Source organism: Moschus berezovskii, chromosome 12, assembly GCF_049115385.1.
Source record: "Moschus berezovskii isolate FMDL1 chromosome 12, NW_MosBer_1.0, whole genome shotgun sequence".
Taxonomy (NCBI): domain Eukaryota; kingdom Metazoa; phylum Chordata; class Mammalia; order Artiodactyla; family Moschidae; genus Moschus; species Moschus berezovskii.
The window spans coordinates 63,088,739-63,107,003 of record NC_142471.1 but is presented as its reverse complement, the minus strand read 5'-3'; the positions used below and the strand labels follow the sequence as shown (position 1 = coordinate 63,107,003).

Genomic DNA, 18,265 nt, shown 5'->3' with positions numbered 1-18,265 from the left:
GTGATGTTGGAGAAGACTCTTGAGAGTCCCTTGAACAGCAAGGAGATCAAGCCAGTCAATCCTAAAGGAAATTAACTCTGAATATTCACTGAAGGACTGATGCTGAAGCTGAAGCTCCAATACTTTGGCCACCTGATGCGAAAAGCCAACTCATTGGATAAGATTCTGATGCTGGGAAAGACTGAAGGCAGGAGGAGAAGGGGGACAACAGAGGATGAGATGGTTGGATGGCATCACCGACTCAATGGACATGAGTTTTAGCGAACTCCAGATGATACTTAAGAGCAGGGAAGCCTGGTGTGCTACAGTCCACAGAGTTGCAAAGAGTCATACAATTATGTGACTGAACAACAACAAAGGCAAGTGATTGAGCAATTAAGCTTTTGTACATAATTCTTAAATTTTTTTCATGCCAAATTTTTAATACAACTATTTCTGTCTAAATATTTCTTTTCATTAGTTTAATGAACTGCTAATTTTCATAATGTACTCTGAAATACACATAAAATTTGTTTCTTTGATTATAACTACAATATATATTCATTTCTGAAATCTAGAAGGGAGTATAAGAAAGAAAAATAAGCCTATGTCCTACTATCCAGAGATAATTAACTCTGATATATTTCCCAGACTTTTTATCTATATACACACATATGTCTGTACTTATTCATTGATAAACTCATTCACTCATTATCTATTTTTATAAAGATAGGATCATATGAAATTTCATGTTCTGCTTTTAAAAAATTTCACATTCTGAGCTTTCCCCCAGATCATTAAATATTCCTTGAAAATATACTTTTAATGGCTATTTAATACTTCATCATAGTTTTGCCTTTACTAGACTAATATCCTCAAAAGGTGAATTAACAAAATAAATATACAAGTAAATAAAAGTTATAATTTATATTACAAGAATTCTAAACATAATCACAAATAAACTGTTGGTTACCTTTCTATACATGGTCTTCAGTGCTGGATTTAAAGGTTCCTTGCTTATGTTTAGTCTGAAATTCCATGACCGTCTAATAGGGGAAGGTAATGACATTATTTCTCCACTTTCTTCAAACCAACATTTTCCCTATTAAAAATATTTAAGAATATAGTAATTAAATATCACACTAAAAACAAATGTCACAAACTGCCAGTGAGTGATTTAGCTTATCAGGTAGTGAACTTGCCTCTTCTAGTTTAAGCAGGCGATTTTCCATTTTGTTGCAGGTCTTTTTATATATTTCTGGCTTTTTCTGAATATAGAATCCTTCTTCTTCTAAAATGCGTGGCATCATGTCTTCTGGCAGTTTAAGCCGGTTGATCACTTAATAACAAAACCTAGATGTTACTTTCAAGTCCAAAACAGTAAGCTGGGATTGACCAAGCAAGAAGCAAAAGAGAACTATCACATACTCTACCACTAAAGTCTACCATTATATCTACTACTGTGGGCTGCTGCTGCTGCTGCTAAGTCACTTCAGTCATGTCCGACTCTGTGTGACCCCATAGACGGCAGCCCACCAGGCTCCCCCGTCCCTGGGATTCTCCAGGCAAGAACACTGGAGTGGGTTGCCATTTCCTTCTCCAATGTGTGAAAGTGAAAAGGGAAAGTGAAGTCGCTCAGTCGTGTCCGACCCATAGCGACCCCATGGACTGCAGCCTACCAGGCTCCTCCATCCATGGGATTTTCCAGGCAAGAGTACTGGAGTGGCTTGCCATTGCCTTCTCCGACTACTGTGGGCAGGAATCCCTTAGAAGAAATGGAGTAGCCATCACAGTCAACAGAAGAGTCTGAAATGCAGTACTTGGATGCAATCTCAAAAACAACAGAATGATCTCTGTTCGTTTCCAAGGCAAACCATTCAATATATCATAGTAATCCAAGTCTATGCCCCAACCAGTAATGCTGAAGAAGCTGAAGTTGAACAGATCTACAAAGACCTATAAGACCTTTTAGAACTAAAACCCAAGAAAGATGTCCTTTTCATTATAGGGGACTGGAACGCAAAAGTAGGAAGTCAAGAAACACCTGGAGTAACAGGCAAATTTGGCCTTGGAGCACAGAATGAAGCAGGGCAAAGGCTAATAGAGTTTTGCAAAAGAAAACGCACTGGTCATAGCAAACACCCTCTTCCAACAACACAAGACTATACACATGGACATCACTGAAATCAGATTGATTATATTCTTTGCAACCAAAGATGGAGAAGCTCTATAGTGTCAGCAAAAACAAGACAGGGAGCTGACTGTGGTTCAGATCATGAACACCTTATTCCCAAATTCAGACTAAAATTGAAGAAAGGGGGAAAACCACTAGACCATTCAGGTATGGCCTAAATCAAATCCCTTATGATTATACAGTGGAAGTTAGAAATAGATTTAAGGGACTACATCTGATAGAGTGCCTGAAGAACCATGGATGGAGGTTCATGACATTGTACAGGAGACAGGGATCAAGACCATCCCCACAGAAAAGAAATGCAAAAAAGCAAAATGGCTGTCTAAGGAGGCCTTACAAATAGCTGTGAAAACAAAAGAAGCAAAAAGCAAAGGAGAAGAGGAAAGATACACCCATTTGAATGCAGAGTTCCAAAGAATAGCAAGGAGAGATAAGAAAGCCTTCCTCAGCAATCAATGCAAAGAAATAGAGGAAAACAACAGAATGGGAAAGACTAGAGATCTCTTCAAGAAAATTAGAGATACCAAGGGAACATTTCATGCAAAGATGGGCTCAATAAAGGACAGAAACGGTATGGACCTAACAGAAGCAGAAGATATTAAGACGAGGTGGCAACATACAGAAGAGCTATACAAAAAAGATCTTCACAACCCAGATAACCACAATGGTGTGATCACTCACCTGGAGCCAGACATCCTGGAGTGTGAAGTCAAGTGGGCCTTAGAAAGCATCACTATGAACAAAGCTAGTGGAGGTGATGGAATTCCAGTTGAGCTATTTCAAATCCTGAAAGATGATGCTGTGAAAGTGCTGCACTCAACATGCCAGCAAATTTGAAAAACTCAGCAGTGGTCACAGGACTGGAAAAGGTCCGTTTTCATTCCAATCCCAAAGAAAGGAAATGCCAAAGATTGCTCAAACTACTGCACAATTGCACTTACCTCACACACTAGTAAAATAACACTCAAAATTCTCCAAGCCAGGCTTCAGCAATACGTGAACCGTGAACTTCCAGATGTTCAAGCAGGTTTTAGAAAAGGCAGAGGAACCAGAGATCAAATTAACAACATCCGCTGGATCATTGAAAAAGCAAGAGTTCTAGAAAAACATCTATTTCTGCTTTATTGACTATGACAAAGCCTTTGACTGTGTGGATCACAGAAACTGTGGAAAATTCTTCAAGAGAGGGGAATACCAGACCACCTGACCTGCCTCTTAAGAAACCTGTATGCAGGTCAGGAAGTAACAATTAGAACTGGACATGGAACAACAGACTGGTTCCAAATAGGAAAAGGAGTACGTCAAGGCTGTATATTGTCACCCTGCTTATTTAACTTATATGCAGAGTACATCATGAGAAATGCTGGGCTGGAAGAAGCACAAGCTGGAATCAAGATTGCTGGGAGAAATATCAATAACCTCAGATATGCAGATGACACCACCCTTATGGCAGAAAGTGAAGAACTAAAGAGCCTCTTGATGAAAGTGAAAGAGGAGAGTGAAGAAGTTGGCTTGAAGCTCAACATTCAGAAAACTAAGATCATGGCATCCGGTCCCATCACTTCATGGCAGATAGATGGGGAAACAGTGGAAACAGTGGCTGACTTTATTCTTCTGGGCTCCAAAATCATTGCAGATAGTGATTGCAGCCATGAAATTAAAGACGCTTCCTCCTTTTAAGGAGAGTTATGACCAACCTAGATAGCATATGAAAAAGTAGAGACATTACTTTGCCAAAACAGGTCCGTCTAGTCAAGGCTATGGTTTTTCCAGTAGTTATGTATGGATGTGAGAGTTGGACTATAAAGAAAGCTGAGCACAGAAGAATTGATGTTTTTGAAGTGTGGTGTTGGAGAAGACTCTTGAGAGTCCCTTGGACTGCAAGGAAGTCCAAGCAGTTCATCCTAGAGGATATCAGTCCTGAGTGTTCATTGGAAGGACTGATGCTGAAGCTGAAACTCCAATACTTTGGCCACCTGATGACTCATTTGAAAAGACCCTAATGCTGGGAAAGATTGAAGGCATAGGAGAAGGGGACGACACAAGATGAGATGGTTGGATGGCATCACCGACTCAATGGACATGAGTTTGAGTAAACCTCAGGAGTTAGTGATGGATAGGGAGGCCTGGCGTGCTGCAGTCCATGGGGTCACAAAGAGTTCGACACGACTGAGCGACTGAACTGAACTGAAAGTCTACCAGAAAGTCATATACACAGACACAGAAACACACACACGACAATGAATGAGCTCTTTTAACCAATTCCGTTAAACTCAGAGAAAGCATAAAGAATAAATACAGAAAACTTTCTATAATTCTAGATCATTACTTTTTATCGATCCACCATACAAAGAAGCTATTATCCTATACTATGATTCATTAATGACTTGAATATTTTATCATGAAAAAAATCTCCTTTACCTGGAGAACTACTTGGAACAAAAATATTTGCCTGTTGTTTTTTTATTTGTTCTTGGTCATCTTCATAATCAGCAGCCTTTACTTCAAGTAAATCTGGGAAAATGACTTCTTCCACAAAATCTTCATCTTGGCCCTCAGCAAAGTTCTGTAAATCATCACCAAGTGAAAAATGTTTGTGGTAACTACATTTACTGATGTCTGTTGAATTCCCAAAGAAAAATAAATACATATGCTTGTCCCCAATAATTAATGTGTAGATAAATAAAATGTAATAAAGTCCTGATATGAAGTCTTTCTAATCTACACCACCCAGTTCAAATTCAAGCTGAAACCACGTTACAATGAACTTTCGTTGAACATTGAAGAACTCACTTAAGGCTTAATATCACAAACTATGATTTTCCAATAGCCCTTCATTGCAATTCTCAATGAAATACTACTGAAAAGGAACTACAATTCATGTCTCTCCTCTCCTATGGAAAAATGTTCTGAGATATTGGGCTATGATAGTCCAATTGTTGAGAATTTACAGTACAGGGCAAAGTCTAGGGACATCAAACCATGTGGTCTTCAGCCCCATTTTTTTCACCATTCAGAAAGTAGTACTACTTAAGGTAATGTGGATCAGTCATGTTCTTTTCTGGATGCTATTTAAGAAAAAAAAGAGAGAAAAGTAAAAATACAAGTAGAAGTCTGTGACAGATGATCAATTATTTCTGAAATATGACATATAAAAGTTTCAAACAATGGAGATATTGGAGTAGATACATTACTAAATGTAAAAATGTATACTTTTATATCATATCAGAAATTTTATATGTCTCTTCACACACAAAAAAATCACCATTTTAGATGACTGTAGTTGTCTAACTTAAAATCTACATATATTGAAAGAAAGAAGGAGACAGAGTATGTGAGTCATGTAAATAAAAATTCCTTAATTTTTGAATTTTTATTTGAATGTATGTCCCTACATACATTTAGGGACAAATAAATAAAAAGAATTAATCATAGAATTCCTTTGAATAGATAACTGTACATGGCCTTGATCAACTCTGACAAAATTCAGTAACATGGTTAAGTATCACCTAGGTTCATATCACATCATTGCATCATCATACTTTCTGTATATATCTGTCATGAAATCAAAAAAGATTTTAAAATCAGAAATTTTTGTGGCATTTTTTTTTCAAAAGTCAAACAAGATATGACACTGAAACCTCGAGCAAGATTTGAGGTATCTTCACATAGGGGATGTCTTTGAAGATTTCAACCACAAAGGGGGGCTCTTTGTACCTTTCAGAGCTCCCATTACCAAGCTACCTTTACTGCACCCCTGGCAGGGCTTTAAACCTGGCTTCAGAGCTGAGATCTGCCCTGACAGCTGAGTAACATCAAGCTCTCATCTTAAATCCCAGCTTTTTATTTGTGACCATGTAGATCTCTTTCATAAACCCTATCCTACTAAATCTGCCTATATTTTCAGGAGGAACAAATCCAACCTGCTCTGCAGATTGGCCTTCTTCTTCACCACTCAGAATGAAAAATGAAAGACCTTCATCCAATGGAACTTCAGCCTGTGGGTTAAACAACAGTAAACCAGTATTCAGTGTTGAAATGAATATAAATAGACTCTCACTTTTCAATACCATAAAGGAATCTTTTAAATGTAAATCACCTATCACTTCTTTCTCACATACATTTAATGGATTGTTTTTAGAGAGATTTGGGAGAAGAATCAATCTATCAATCAGTCAATCAATCAAACTGCTAGTTCCTAGGAGCCAAGTAATTTTAAAATATGCAAAATACAAAAGCTTATCCTATATATTTCTATCTACAACTTAGCTGGCCCATTAACTTTCAACAATACTTATACATAAATTGTCAGCATATACTTCTACTTCCCTTTGTCTCTGCTCTTTGCAAAATCATTTGCTAAAATCCTCAACTTCCTGAGCAGCTATGCCAATTTAGTAGTTTGTAATGGAAATTCTTAGAAGCCAATTTCTCTTCCTTTTCACTTCTTGATGTTCAATGAAGTGATCTTGAAAATTTTCCTTTTTATTTTTACTATTCATAGTTAAGTTACATCCAATCTAGGCACACTTTTATTCATTTATTGAATGAATAACATATATACAAACATCTTTTCTTTAGTCTGTTTTTATTTTAAAGTTAAAATAATTTGTACTAAGAATCCAAGAAGGACCCTTCAAAGAGGACAAAGATGAATTTTGTAAAAACCCAAGAAATGATTATTGCATTTTAAAGTTTATAGGGTTTAATACTCTCATTGCTTATGGCAAAAATGACTAGTTGTTCATGATTGTCTTTTTTCCTATCTCTAATAATAGAATCTTTTAACTAGATATAGACAATGCACCCATGTTCTTTTAGTGGAAATAAGGTGTGCAATTTGCAGGTCTGGTCCTGCAAGAGATCAATCTGCAATCCTATGGCTGTCTTCCTCCTGCCTTGCCTTGGCCAGCAAATGAAAACCTTGGAGTTTTGCCACTGGACTCAGGGATGGAAACCAAGTGTTGAAGAGGCAGAACTCTCCTAGCAGCCTGGCGTGTGTGCATACAAGTCGCTTCAGTCCAACTTCAGTCGCTTCTGTCCGACTCTTTGTGACCTTATGGACTGTAGCCTGCCAGGATCCTCTGTTCATGGGATTCTCCAGGCAAGAATACTAGAGTGCCCTTCTCCACCTAGCAGCCTGGACTACTTATCTATTATATTAAAGAGGAATAAAACTTCTACCTTAAAGAAGACATTTTAGTTTGAATCTTTTTGTTAAAGCTGCTTTGCCTTTACTCTAAGTAACACAGTTCTTTCAAAATGTGAGTTGTTTTGTCATCTCAAGTTTCAAATACATGATTACACATTGGATTTTAGAACAAAATCTGTAAGTCAGGGATCACCTAAAATATTATAATTTTTTAGGATAAAAAATAATGTCAAGTAGAAATAGTGACTGAAAACTGGCACAAGAGTGACAAAAATGGTCTAAAATTGGATTATAGTGTTGACTGCATAATTCTGTAAGTTTACTAAAATTCACTGAATCATACCCTTAAAATGGGTGAATTTTTGTTCTGTAAAGTACATCTCAATAAAGCTGTTTAAAAAGGTTAAAAAAGAGTTATTCACCTTAGACCACTGATATATCTTACTATCAATGAGCAGTTGAGTTGACGATTTTTCACCTTGATTAATCTGAAACACAATGCAAATGAAGAATATGGAAAACTTAATTTCTACAGATATAGATTTAATCATACTCATAAGTCTTCGGCCAAAAATGGATAAAAACAAAGACTTCTCAATTTTTTTCTTTTAAAAAAAGTATATACATGTTCTGTCCTAAGATGTCATATATAGTAACCACAAGCAAATCATTTAATTTTTCTTGGCTTTAGGTTTGAAGGAAAAAAAGCAAGGAAAAGAATCTAAAGCTTTTTTGATTTAAGGAGTTATGTTAAAACTGAATTTTAGCTCTATTCTGACAAAGAAAAGTTCACCATGATACATGCTGCATTTAAACAGTAAATTTGAAAGTAAGAAAGAAAAAAAATTAGCGTTACCTTGGCATTTTTTAGCTTTTCTCTTACTTTGCCTCTCAGAGTTTCTATTATGTTTTGATTTTCTTCTACATTCAAATCTATCAAAAAGCCAACATAATACAGAGCTCATGATACTTTCTTAAAGTACAACTAAATAGCAATAGAGTACTTATTAAATAGCTAGCTAATATGCATTTCTTTGGATCATGACAATTATGAAGACCAAATCACTGCCCCATGAGAGTTCACAATCTAGGAAACAGGGCTTAGAACCTTCCTCCTTTTAATCTGGAATAGTCATGCATGATCAGGACTGAATTTTGCAGTCAGGCTAAAAAAAAAAAAATTGCTGAGAAAACTTTTTTACCTTTTAGGAAAGAAAATTCCATGAAAACTGTAATCAGTTCAGTTCAGTTCAGTCGTTCAGTCGTGTCCGACTCTTTGCGACCCCATGAATCACAGCATGCCAAGCCTCCCTGTCCATCACCAACTCCTGGAGTTCACGCAAACTCATGTCCATCGAGTTGGTGGTGCCATCAGCCATCTCATTCTTTGTCGTCCCCGTCTCCTCCCGCCCCCAATCCCTCCCAGCATCAGACTCTTCCAGTGAGTCAACTCGTCGCATGAGGTGGCCAAAGTATTGGAGTTTCAGCTTTAGCATCAGCCCTTCCAATGAACACCCATTCTATATAAACTGTAGACAGTCTACAAAATATATAAATATCAAAGCCATTCTATAAAAGCTGCTCTATCATCTACAAAATATATAAATATCAGTACTTCAACTTGATTACACTGAAGAGGAAGGAATCTGAAAAAAAGAGAGGTAAGTCTTCAAGAACTCATTTTTAACCACTTATGTCAGTTTTGAAAATTCAGTAAAATACTGCTGACCCCAATTCCTGCCAGCTCCTTCAAGAAATGAAACAATCCTGTTGAGTATAAAGACTGCTTGAGCTGTTGAGTGCACTCTAAGCCACATATTATTTTTGATGCATCCATCAGATGATCTACCATATGGATTGAGAAGAACAGGAGTCATGCAGTCCTACATACAGAAAATGGAGGGCCTATTGGTCATTTTGCTTTGTATTTTTCTTTTTATTCTCCCTGGCTTTGAGTACTTAATGATAATTAGAAAATGGTGGAAATAAACGGTGAGCATAAAACTAAATCAGTATAGGTCATGAGAATCTTCTTCTTTTTCTTTTAACTTTTTGGCCATGAGGCATGTGGGATCTTATTTCCCCCACCAGGGCTCGAACCCACGCACTTTGCAGTGGAAGCACAGTATTAACCACTGGACCACCAGGAAAGCCCCCAAACATCTTCATTCTTAACTGCAGTATTCTGTGATATAATTTAAAAATTATTAGTTGGTTTGTTTATACTCTATTCCCAGAACTTAAAATGACAGATGGCATACAGTAGGTGCTTAATAAATATGTGCTGGATGAATGAAGCAGGGATAAACCATTGTTTATATATCTTTCCTTCTGAGATCTGAAGTTTTCTGAAGCATGTTCTAGATCTCTGTATCTTTATGGTTGAACACAGTCTGAATCATGAGGAGATTTTCCATGTTTGCAGAGAAAAAGAGAGGAAACAAAATTTAATTACACGTACTGACTTTACCATTATTTCTTTATGCCCACTTGTATTAAATATTATATAGGAAGTTTAGTTTCTGTTTGAACTCATCTTTTAAGAAACTGTGTTCCCAAATGAAACTGTGGGGTAGGATTAGTCATTTATATTAAAAAAAATAAAGCCCAGCAGCATCAGAGCTGTGGTATACTTATTGAGAACCTTCTAGGAATTGCTTGTCTACATTTTCTTCTACTGCAACGTTATCTGTGTCTTCTGACATCTGCAAGAAAAGAGGGGTAGGGTTACCTTGCATCTTTTTGTTCCGACATTTAATATCTTTTCATAAGTTCATCAGCCCTTCAAATGGAGACGGAAATGGCAACCCACTCCAGTATTCTTGCCTGCAGAATCCCAGGGACAGGAGCCTGGTGGGCTGCTGTCTGTGGGGTTGCACAGAGTCGGACACGACTGAAGCAACTTAGCAGCAGCAGCAGCCCTTTGAAAGTTATCTCCTTTAAAATGACAATTCTTATCTTTTGCCCATTTTATTAAATTTCACTCTTTTATCAGTTGGTATGAACTCTTTACAGCTTCCCAAGTGGCGCTAATGGTAAAGAATCCATCTGCCAAAGCAGGAGAAGGAAGAGATGTAGGTTTAGTCCCTGAGTTGGGAAGATCCTCTGGAGAAGGGCACGGCAACCCACTCCAGTATTCTTGCCTGGAGAATTCCGTGAAGAGAAAAACCTGGTGGGTTATGGTCCATAGGGCCACAAATAGCTGGACATGACTGAAGTGACTTAGCATGCAAGCGTGAGCTCTTTATACATAGGAGAATTTTAAATTAAGAAATTGCTCTCTATAATATTTAAAAGGACATTTTAATTATAAAATCCAGTAGTTAGTTCTTAGTGTTCATATATTGCCTACTTCATGTATTTTTTAGGAAGATCAAATGAGATCAAACAAATAAAAATACTTTGAAACTCAACACCATATTAATGTTAGCTTTTACTTGAGTACTCTGTAACGTGATAACTTTCTAAAAACTTTCCAGATCCTTATCGTCCATCATTCTACCTCTCTGGTCACTTACTCCTTATATCCTTCATTGGTCACACTTCTCTTAATAGCTTAAATGTGGGTACATTCAAAGGCTTTGCAGAATGTATATATTCCCATGACTTCCTAAATGTGTCTCTAACCTTGACTGCTCTCCTGAATACTATATTTCTAGTTGCCTAGTGGTATTTCTAATTGAATATCCTACCATCATCAAAAACTCAACATGTTAAAATCAGAATTTATTTCCTTCACCACTTTTCAAACCTCAATATTCCAAAATGAAACCATAATAGCAATGTTAAAACTCTTTTTCAGCACAATATGGATAAGTTTGATTTTCATTTTAAGTTAAAAAAATGGAATAGCAAAAGACTCTTTAAACAACAACTGTACATGCTAACCAAACTAGTGTGCAGCTGGAGTGGGAGGAGCAAGCAGACACACATCAGATTTATAATCACAGTAAAAACATGGATTTGAGTCAAAAAACAAAGCGGGGTATTGACATGAGGGTACTGACATGACCATAGTTACAAGCTTAGTCTATACACTTTCTGAAAGAACTCCAAAATCCACCAGTGGTTTCTGTACCACACTTAAGAATTGCTGAATAAGGTCAATACGAATTAAAATGTTCTGTTCTTATTAAACCTTCAGCATTTTCCTCAACAAAATTGAAAATATTTAATTTTATTCTTGACCAAGGGGACAGCAAACCTTGAAGGTGTGATGGAACATCAATGCCACCAAGTGAGTGACCTTTAATTCCTAATAATATCAGCCAACATGCTGGATATTCTTTTCATAACTGCCCATCCTCATTTAGAAGACAGGAATAAAATATGAACCTTAATTGGAATTATTGCAGGTGAAAAAAAAAATTTTTTTTTTTTAGCAAAGTAGGGAATTGATTGCTGGTTGGCTGAGAGAACAGATAAATAAATATTTAAATAAGGGAACAAATAAGTAAATAAATAATTCACCTCTAATACTCTTAATTACATGATTGACAGATCAAACAGTATATCACCCTTAAATTCTCATATTATTTTTTAACATATGAACTGTATGATTTGTATATAAAACCAAATATATCATTTTTTCCAAGATTATCCTACATTTATAATTGAGCTATTTTGCATAATCAAAATCTTTATAAACTCCATTAATACCTTTCTAAAAATATCTTCTTTCCTCTTTGAAATCTTTTTCATGATGGTTCTCTCATTGCCACTTTCTAAATAAATAAGAAATATTTTTAAGAAAATTAGTATCTTTTAGTTAACTGTGATCTTATTTTCTAAAAGAAAACCTAGGAACCAAGTCTTGACAAAGGATTTTCTGTACATGTCTTTGAAAGGCATCAAAATTAAATCATCCATTGTTCTCAGAACTAAGCCTGAAAATATCACAGCCTGTTTCCGTAGGTCAAGAAAGACTGGGTCTAAATCCCTTGAAACTTCTGGTATTATAGTACATAAAAACTGAATAGGTGACAAAACAAATTATAAAAATTGTAGTATATTTTGAAAGATTATATCCAACACACAATGCAATATAATTTCACTACCCACAAAGTTCATCACAGGATTGATAAAATGTATTAATCCATATAGCACTGAGAACCATGAGGTCTAGAAACTGGACACAAGTAAGTCCTGTGATGCTGCATTTTATTTAAACCTGAACATGTATCTTGGTGCCTGTAGTTACAGTCCCTGCTTGAGAGAAACTCAAAACGGAGCACCCTTCTGTAAGTGAGGCCAAGATAGCTTCTGTCCACTTTAAGCCCTGCTCATCACTCTCCAAAATAAACCTTCAGCTACACTCAGACCAAACTCTTCTTTATATTCCCTGGCATTTCCATTGTTTGATTTTTCCACCTTTCCCTTAATCTAAAGCATTCCACGTTTCAAAGCCTCATTCAAACCTCACATCTTCCAGGATTCTTTTTTTTTTTTTTCTGACTGTGGTCCTTTTGTCATCTCCACTAGCACTAATAATAACGTATTTTTTGTTCATTACAGCCTACCCTGCAAGCTCACTTTCTGCCTGCTCTAAAGTGAGGACGAGAGCTGGGCACTGAACTCATCTGCCCTCCACCAATCCTAGCAAAGTGTTCAGCACACAGTAGGGACAAAATAAATAAGACGAACCTGGATTTGAAACAAATCAAGCACTGCTCTCGAACGCTGTATGATGGAAGGGCTCTCAGCCATATCAATTCCCAAAGGTGATGACTAATGGATGGGCCAGCTCATAAGAGACTGCAAGTCTCAGTGGCCCATGCGAGTCTGGTCCTGGTAGTCTGAGGACTCCGCGGGCTCTTTCCACAGAGTAGGGCTGCAACCAGACAAAATATTGGAGCGTCCGACAGGGAAGGGTAAGGACATTTTATGGGTCATTAAGACATTCACCTGGATGGTCGGTGCACTTCTGCTACGCCTGGGCGGCGAAGTCAGGACGCGCAGCTCACCACGGACTCTGAGCCGGCACCAACCGCCCCGCAGCGCTCGCGACGTCTACACCCCACGCACCCCCAGCCTGCGGAGGTCTTCCTCCTCAGGGAGCCACGTCTAGGCGGTCCAGGAGCATGCGCGATGTGGCCTCTCAGCCAGCCTGGCGGGGGCGCGCGCCGAGCCTGTGTCTTCCGGAAGCTTCCGTGCGCTACTTCTGCTCACCTGGCTGTCAGGGTTGGGACTCACCCTCGTCTCAGCCTAGCGTGCCTGGTGGGAGCCGCGGGGCTTGATCACCCGCCGCTGAGCTTGTGCCTCAGTAGCCGCAGTTGCCCTGGTGGCTGTTCTGCAAGAGATCTGAAAGCGGGCTGGCCTGGATCGTGACAGCCCCACATCTCTCGTCCGGGTGAAGAATTGTATCCCCAACGGGTAAGTATCGGCTGCGCGCTCCCCGGCCTGCGCGGGCCCGGGGTGACCACCCGAGCCGCCTCTGAGCAGGTGCTCCCGGTGGAGGATGCTCCCCAGCTGGCCGTGGCAGTGCGGTCGCCCACGCCGTCCAGGTGCGCCCGGGAGCCTGCGACCTGCTTCGCTCTGCGCTGCCTCTGCCTTGCCGCGAGGAGAGAGATGATTTGAGTTAAGGCGCTTTGGGTGTGGCATCTCAAAAGACCGCCGGGAATATGCAGGGGTGGGGGGTGGCGGGTCTTTCTCTTTCCGGAGCCTGCTATTAGTGTAACCAATTTCTTTTTCAAGCTTAAAATAGGGCATGCTGGACACGCTCACTCATGTCATCTTTGCTTAATAATAATAATAAACTTTACATTGTCATATCTTCTTTTCCCAGTGATTGACCGCCGTGTTCAAATAAAGAGTTAAATAAAATGTTCTGTGGTTGGAAATTTGTCCGGGCAAACTCTTGGCGGGGGCGTGGGGGAAAGTGAGGAAACTTGCTAGTATGGAAAGCCGCACAGCGGTGCTATGTACGCTTTCATTCATTCAAACGTTTAGCAGATGTTTGTTAGCTGCTTTCTCTGTAAGGCGTTGTGCTTAGCACTTTAATTCTAGAGAAACTTAGAAAATGTTTAAAACTTCTAACAAACCTTGTACATTTAGGGGAGGGGAGATGTGGAAGTAAAGAAACTGCTGCAAAACTAATGTTCCAGCCTATCCTGGTACATTATGACATAAGTAGAAACAGACCTGAAGTTCTGCTCACCTAATAATCTGAAAATATGCATACAGATAAACGTGTCCAAACCTTGAAATCATTTGGCCAAACTCATTCTGAATAAAATCCTTACTGCGTCTCCCATCTTGATTTTCTAGAGCTCTTCTGTATAGGAATTTAGGAAAAATGATAGTGGAGAAAGAGAGAAAAAGTCTAGAAATAATTCCTTTAAATAGCAACGTTATGGAGTATGTGGGCATGTGCAAATAACATGTGATCTGTGGTGTTCCTTATGTACATCTAACTCCTGGAATTATTATTATATTAGTACAGTGTCTTCTCAATTCACCAGCTCCTAATCCTGGCCACTTAGTTCTTCAGGTTAAGCTTTAAATACTCCTGAAACTCTTCACATAGGACACCATGATTATGGGCAAGTTATTTTTCTTTTCCATTTGAGTCTTTGTTTCAGTGTGAACCTGTGCTGTGCTTAGTCGCTCAGTTGTGTTCTACTCTTTGCGACCCCACAGACTGTAACCTGCCGGGTTCCTCGGTCCATGGGATTCTCCAGGCAAGAATGCTGGAGTGGGTTGCCATGCCCTCCTCTAGGGAATCTTCCAACCCAGGGATTGAACCCAGGTCTCCCACATTGTAGGCAGATTCTTTACCATCTGAGCCACCAGGGAATCTCATCAATGGGTAGCCTATCCCTTCTCCAGAAGATTTTCCTGACCCAGGAATTGAAGCAGGGTCTCCTGCATTGTAGGCAGATTCTTTACCAGCTAAGCTACCAGGGAAGCCCCAGTGTGAACCTAGTTTGACAGTAAAGACAGCGTATTCTATACAGGGTTAACAGACTGTTTCTTAAAAAGCCAGATAGTAAATATTTAAGGTTTGCAGGCCATATAACCTCTTTCACAGTTACTGAAGTCTGCCACTGTAGCCTGAAAGCAGCCATAGGCAACATAAAGAAATGGGCGAGGTTGTGTTCCAGTAAGACTTTATTTACAAAACATGTAGCTTAGCTTCCCAACCCCTGTTCTATACAGTTCCCATCTGCTGTGGGTTAATTTTATTTCCTTCCTCAGGGTTGAGACAAAATGAATTTGCACTTTGTCTTATCACAACTTGAGTAGTGTGCTGTACCATCACTTGTGATGTAGTCTGTACAAAGACTTCAGCAAAAGAACCAATTAAACAAATGACATCAAGCCATTTTCTGCAAGTAAGGGAAGGTTATACAGATTCAGGAACAGTTTTGTACTGAAAAATATAACAATTACTGGAGAAGTTGCATCTGCCACATTTCCAACAGAGCTGAAGTTGATTAAAGAGACCAACCACATCACATAACTTTTATTACAGTATATTGCTGTAATGTTCTAGGCACATAAGAGATTGACAGTAACCAATAATAAAACAGCAATATACTGTAATAAAAGTTATTATTGATTATTGTTGTCAATCTCATGTGCCTAATTTATAAATTTTATCATATATATGATATAGGATAAAACATAGTATATATATAGTTCAGTACTATCCACAGTTTCAGACATCCATTGGGAGTCTTGGAATGTGTTCCCTACAAATAAGCAGGGACTACTGTATCTACTTTGCTTTTACCATTTAATTAAAATTGCCTTCCCAGAGATCACCAACAATGCAGTCAAATACTGCATCTTTTCTTTGTTAATGATCTCTGGTTTCATTGACCACTCTCCACGTATACTTTATATTTTTAGTTTTGCACACTATTGTTCAAGCTCGTCTATTAATTTTCTGGTAGTTGTCAATCACCTTAAGTTGTCTCTCCTTCCTTCTCACTGTAGATACTTTATAGACTCTGGCTTTGTGCTTTTATTCCTATACTCCATTTTTAAAATCACATTTTCTTAAGTATTTGGTAAAGTTTATTTAATAGCTCATAGAAGAATGACTGTTTTATATTTGTTTTTAGAGACTACATCTGTTTTATTCTAAAAACTAAAGTCTTTTTTTAGTGCTTAATAGGCTAAATAATGGAGAAGGAAATGGCAACCCACTCCAGTGTTCTTGCCTGGAAAATCCCAGGGATGGCGGAGCCTGGCGGGCTGCCGTCTATGGGGTCGCACAGAGTCGGACACGACTGAAGCGACTTAGCAGCAGCAGCAGCAGCAGGCTAAATAAAGGGCTTCCCAGGTGGTGCTAGTGGTAAAGAACCCACCTGCCAATCCAGGAGACTGGATTTGATCCCTGGGTTTGGAATCCCCTGGAGGAGGGCATGGCAACCCACGCTAGTATTCTTGCCTGGAAAATCCCCATGGACAGAGGAGCCTGGAGGGCTGCAGTCCATAGGGTCACAAAGAGTCAGACATGACTAAAGTGACTTAGCACACACAGGCTAAATAAAATTTAGCTAGAAACTGAATTTTGCCTGGGAGTTAGAAATTTCCTTCCCAGTATTTATTCAGGTATTCTAGGAGGAAAATTTACTGGTTAACTCATTTCTATTTCTTACAAGAAGTCCTCAATTAAATTTCTCTCATGTTTTTCTTCTCTTAGAAACCTTTTGCCTGTGCTTATTTATAGCTCTTACCTAAGGAAATGTTCTTCCCAACAGATGGCAAAGTACCAGAAAATCAACACTAAGAACCTTTACTAGAATTTAGAAAAGTCACTTTTTGAACTCAGTATTCTGTTAAGGTAGGGATTGCTGTTCCTAAACTAAGATATAATTTTTCCCATCTTCTTCTCTAGCCATTATCTCTGAGAAAATTTCCTTTATAACATGTCCAGATGTCAGTTTTCTTCCTTTTGAAACTAAGCAACAGGGAATTCCCTGGGTGTCCAATGGTTGGGACTCTGCACTTCCACTTCTGGGAGCCCAGTTCAATCTCTGGTCCCAGATCTAAGATCCTGTAAACTGTTTGGTGCAACAGTTGCACCCACCCCCCTTAAAAAAAAAAAAAAGAACCTAAACAACATTGGAACAATCCAAAAATTGTATGTATCTTTTAGCATATTTTCATCAGGCATTCATAAAGAATATCTTCTGTTTAATTTTCTCTTCTTTAATATAGTATTCACTCAGCATCTTTTATATGCTGCTTAGCAGTTCTCCTAAGATCGCCACATGTCAGATATAGTACTAAACATGGCTACAGAGGTCAGGAAGAGTCCTTGCCTTCAAATAGATAGGTAAGTTAACCAGCAAACAGAGTAGGCGCTATAATACAGGACACATTGTCTATTCCTTTTCATTCTATAAGTATTTATGGAGTACCCACTGTATCCTAGAACTCTGCTTGGCTCTGAGAAGTCAAATTGAATAAGAAAGACCAGATTCCTTCTCTTACCTTGTGTTTGTGTGGACTAGCAATGCCTTATATGAGGGAATTCTGCACTGCTGTTCCCGTTACCTAGAATGTTCTATCTTTGCATGGCTGACCTCTTAGTTTAAACATCACCACTTTAGAGTCAGTCTTCCCTAGTTGTCTTATTTAATACTGTCCTTCTCCACCAGTCACTGCCTATTGCATTATCTTGAATTTCCTACAAAGTAACTATTACTTCCCTTTTGAAAACAGGGACTTAGCCTTGTTTGATCATTACTATATCTCTTAAGTGTTTAAACAGGTGGTGTGCAGTGGTAAAGAATCTGCTTGCCAGGCAGGAGATGTGGGTTTGATCCCTGGGTCAGGAAGATCCCCTGGAGAAGAAAATGGCAACATACTCCAGTATTCTTGCATGGGAAATCCCATGGACAGAGGAGCCTGGTAGGCTACAGTCCTTGGGTAACAAAGAGTCTGACACAACTTAGCAACTGAGCACACACACAAGTGTTTAAACA

At 38.6% G+C, this 18,265-nt stretch overlaps 1 protein-coding gene across 2 annotated transcripts in view; it reads right to left on the bottom strand.

The window, feature by feature from the left end:
* The window catches only part of CC2D2B (coiled-coil and C2 domain containing 2B), a 96,578-nt gene extending 84,334 nt beyond the window's left edge, over positions 1-12,244 (bottom strand). The window contains exons 1-8 of one of the 2 annotated variants that reach the window (XM_088842194.1): positions 11,985-12,244; positions 9,970-10,030; positions 8,182-8,258; positions 7,748-7,813; positions 6,097-6,171; positions 4,595-4,739; positions 1,182-1,318; positions 953-1,081 (exon numbers count right to left, since the gene is read on the bottom strand). In XM_088842194.1, coding sequence (XP_088698320.1) covers positions 953-1,081; positions 1,182-1,318; positions 4,595-4,739; positions 6,097-6,171; positions 7,748-7,813; positions 8,182-8,258; positions 9,970-10,030; positions 11,985-12,026 — 732 coding nt within the window. In that variant the 5' untranslated portion in view covers positions 12,027-12,244. Of the gene's footprint in view, positions 1-952; positions 1,082-1,181; positions 1,319-4,594; positions 4,740-6,096; positions 6,172-7,747; positions 7,814-8,181; positions 8,259-9,969; positions 10,031-11,984 lie in introns of those variants that run through there. The other variant, XM_088842195.1, reaches the window with a different exon arrangement.
* Positions 12,245-18,265: the final 6,021 nt, after the last annotated feature.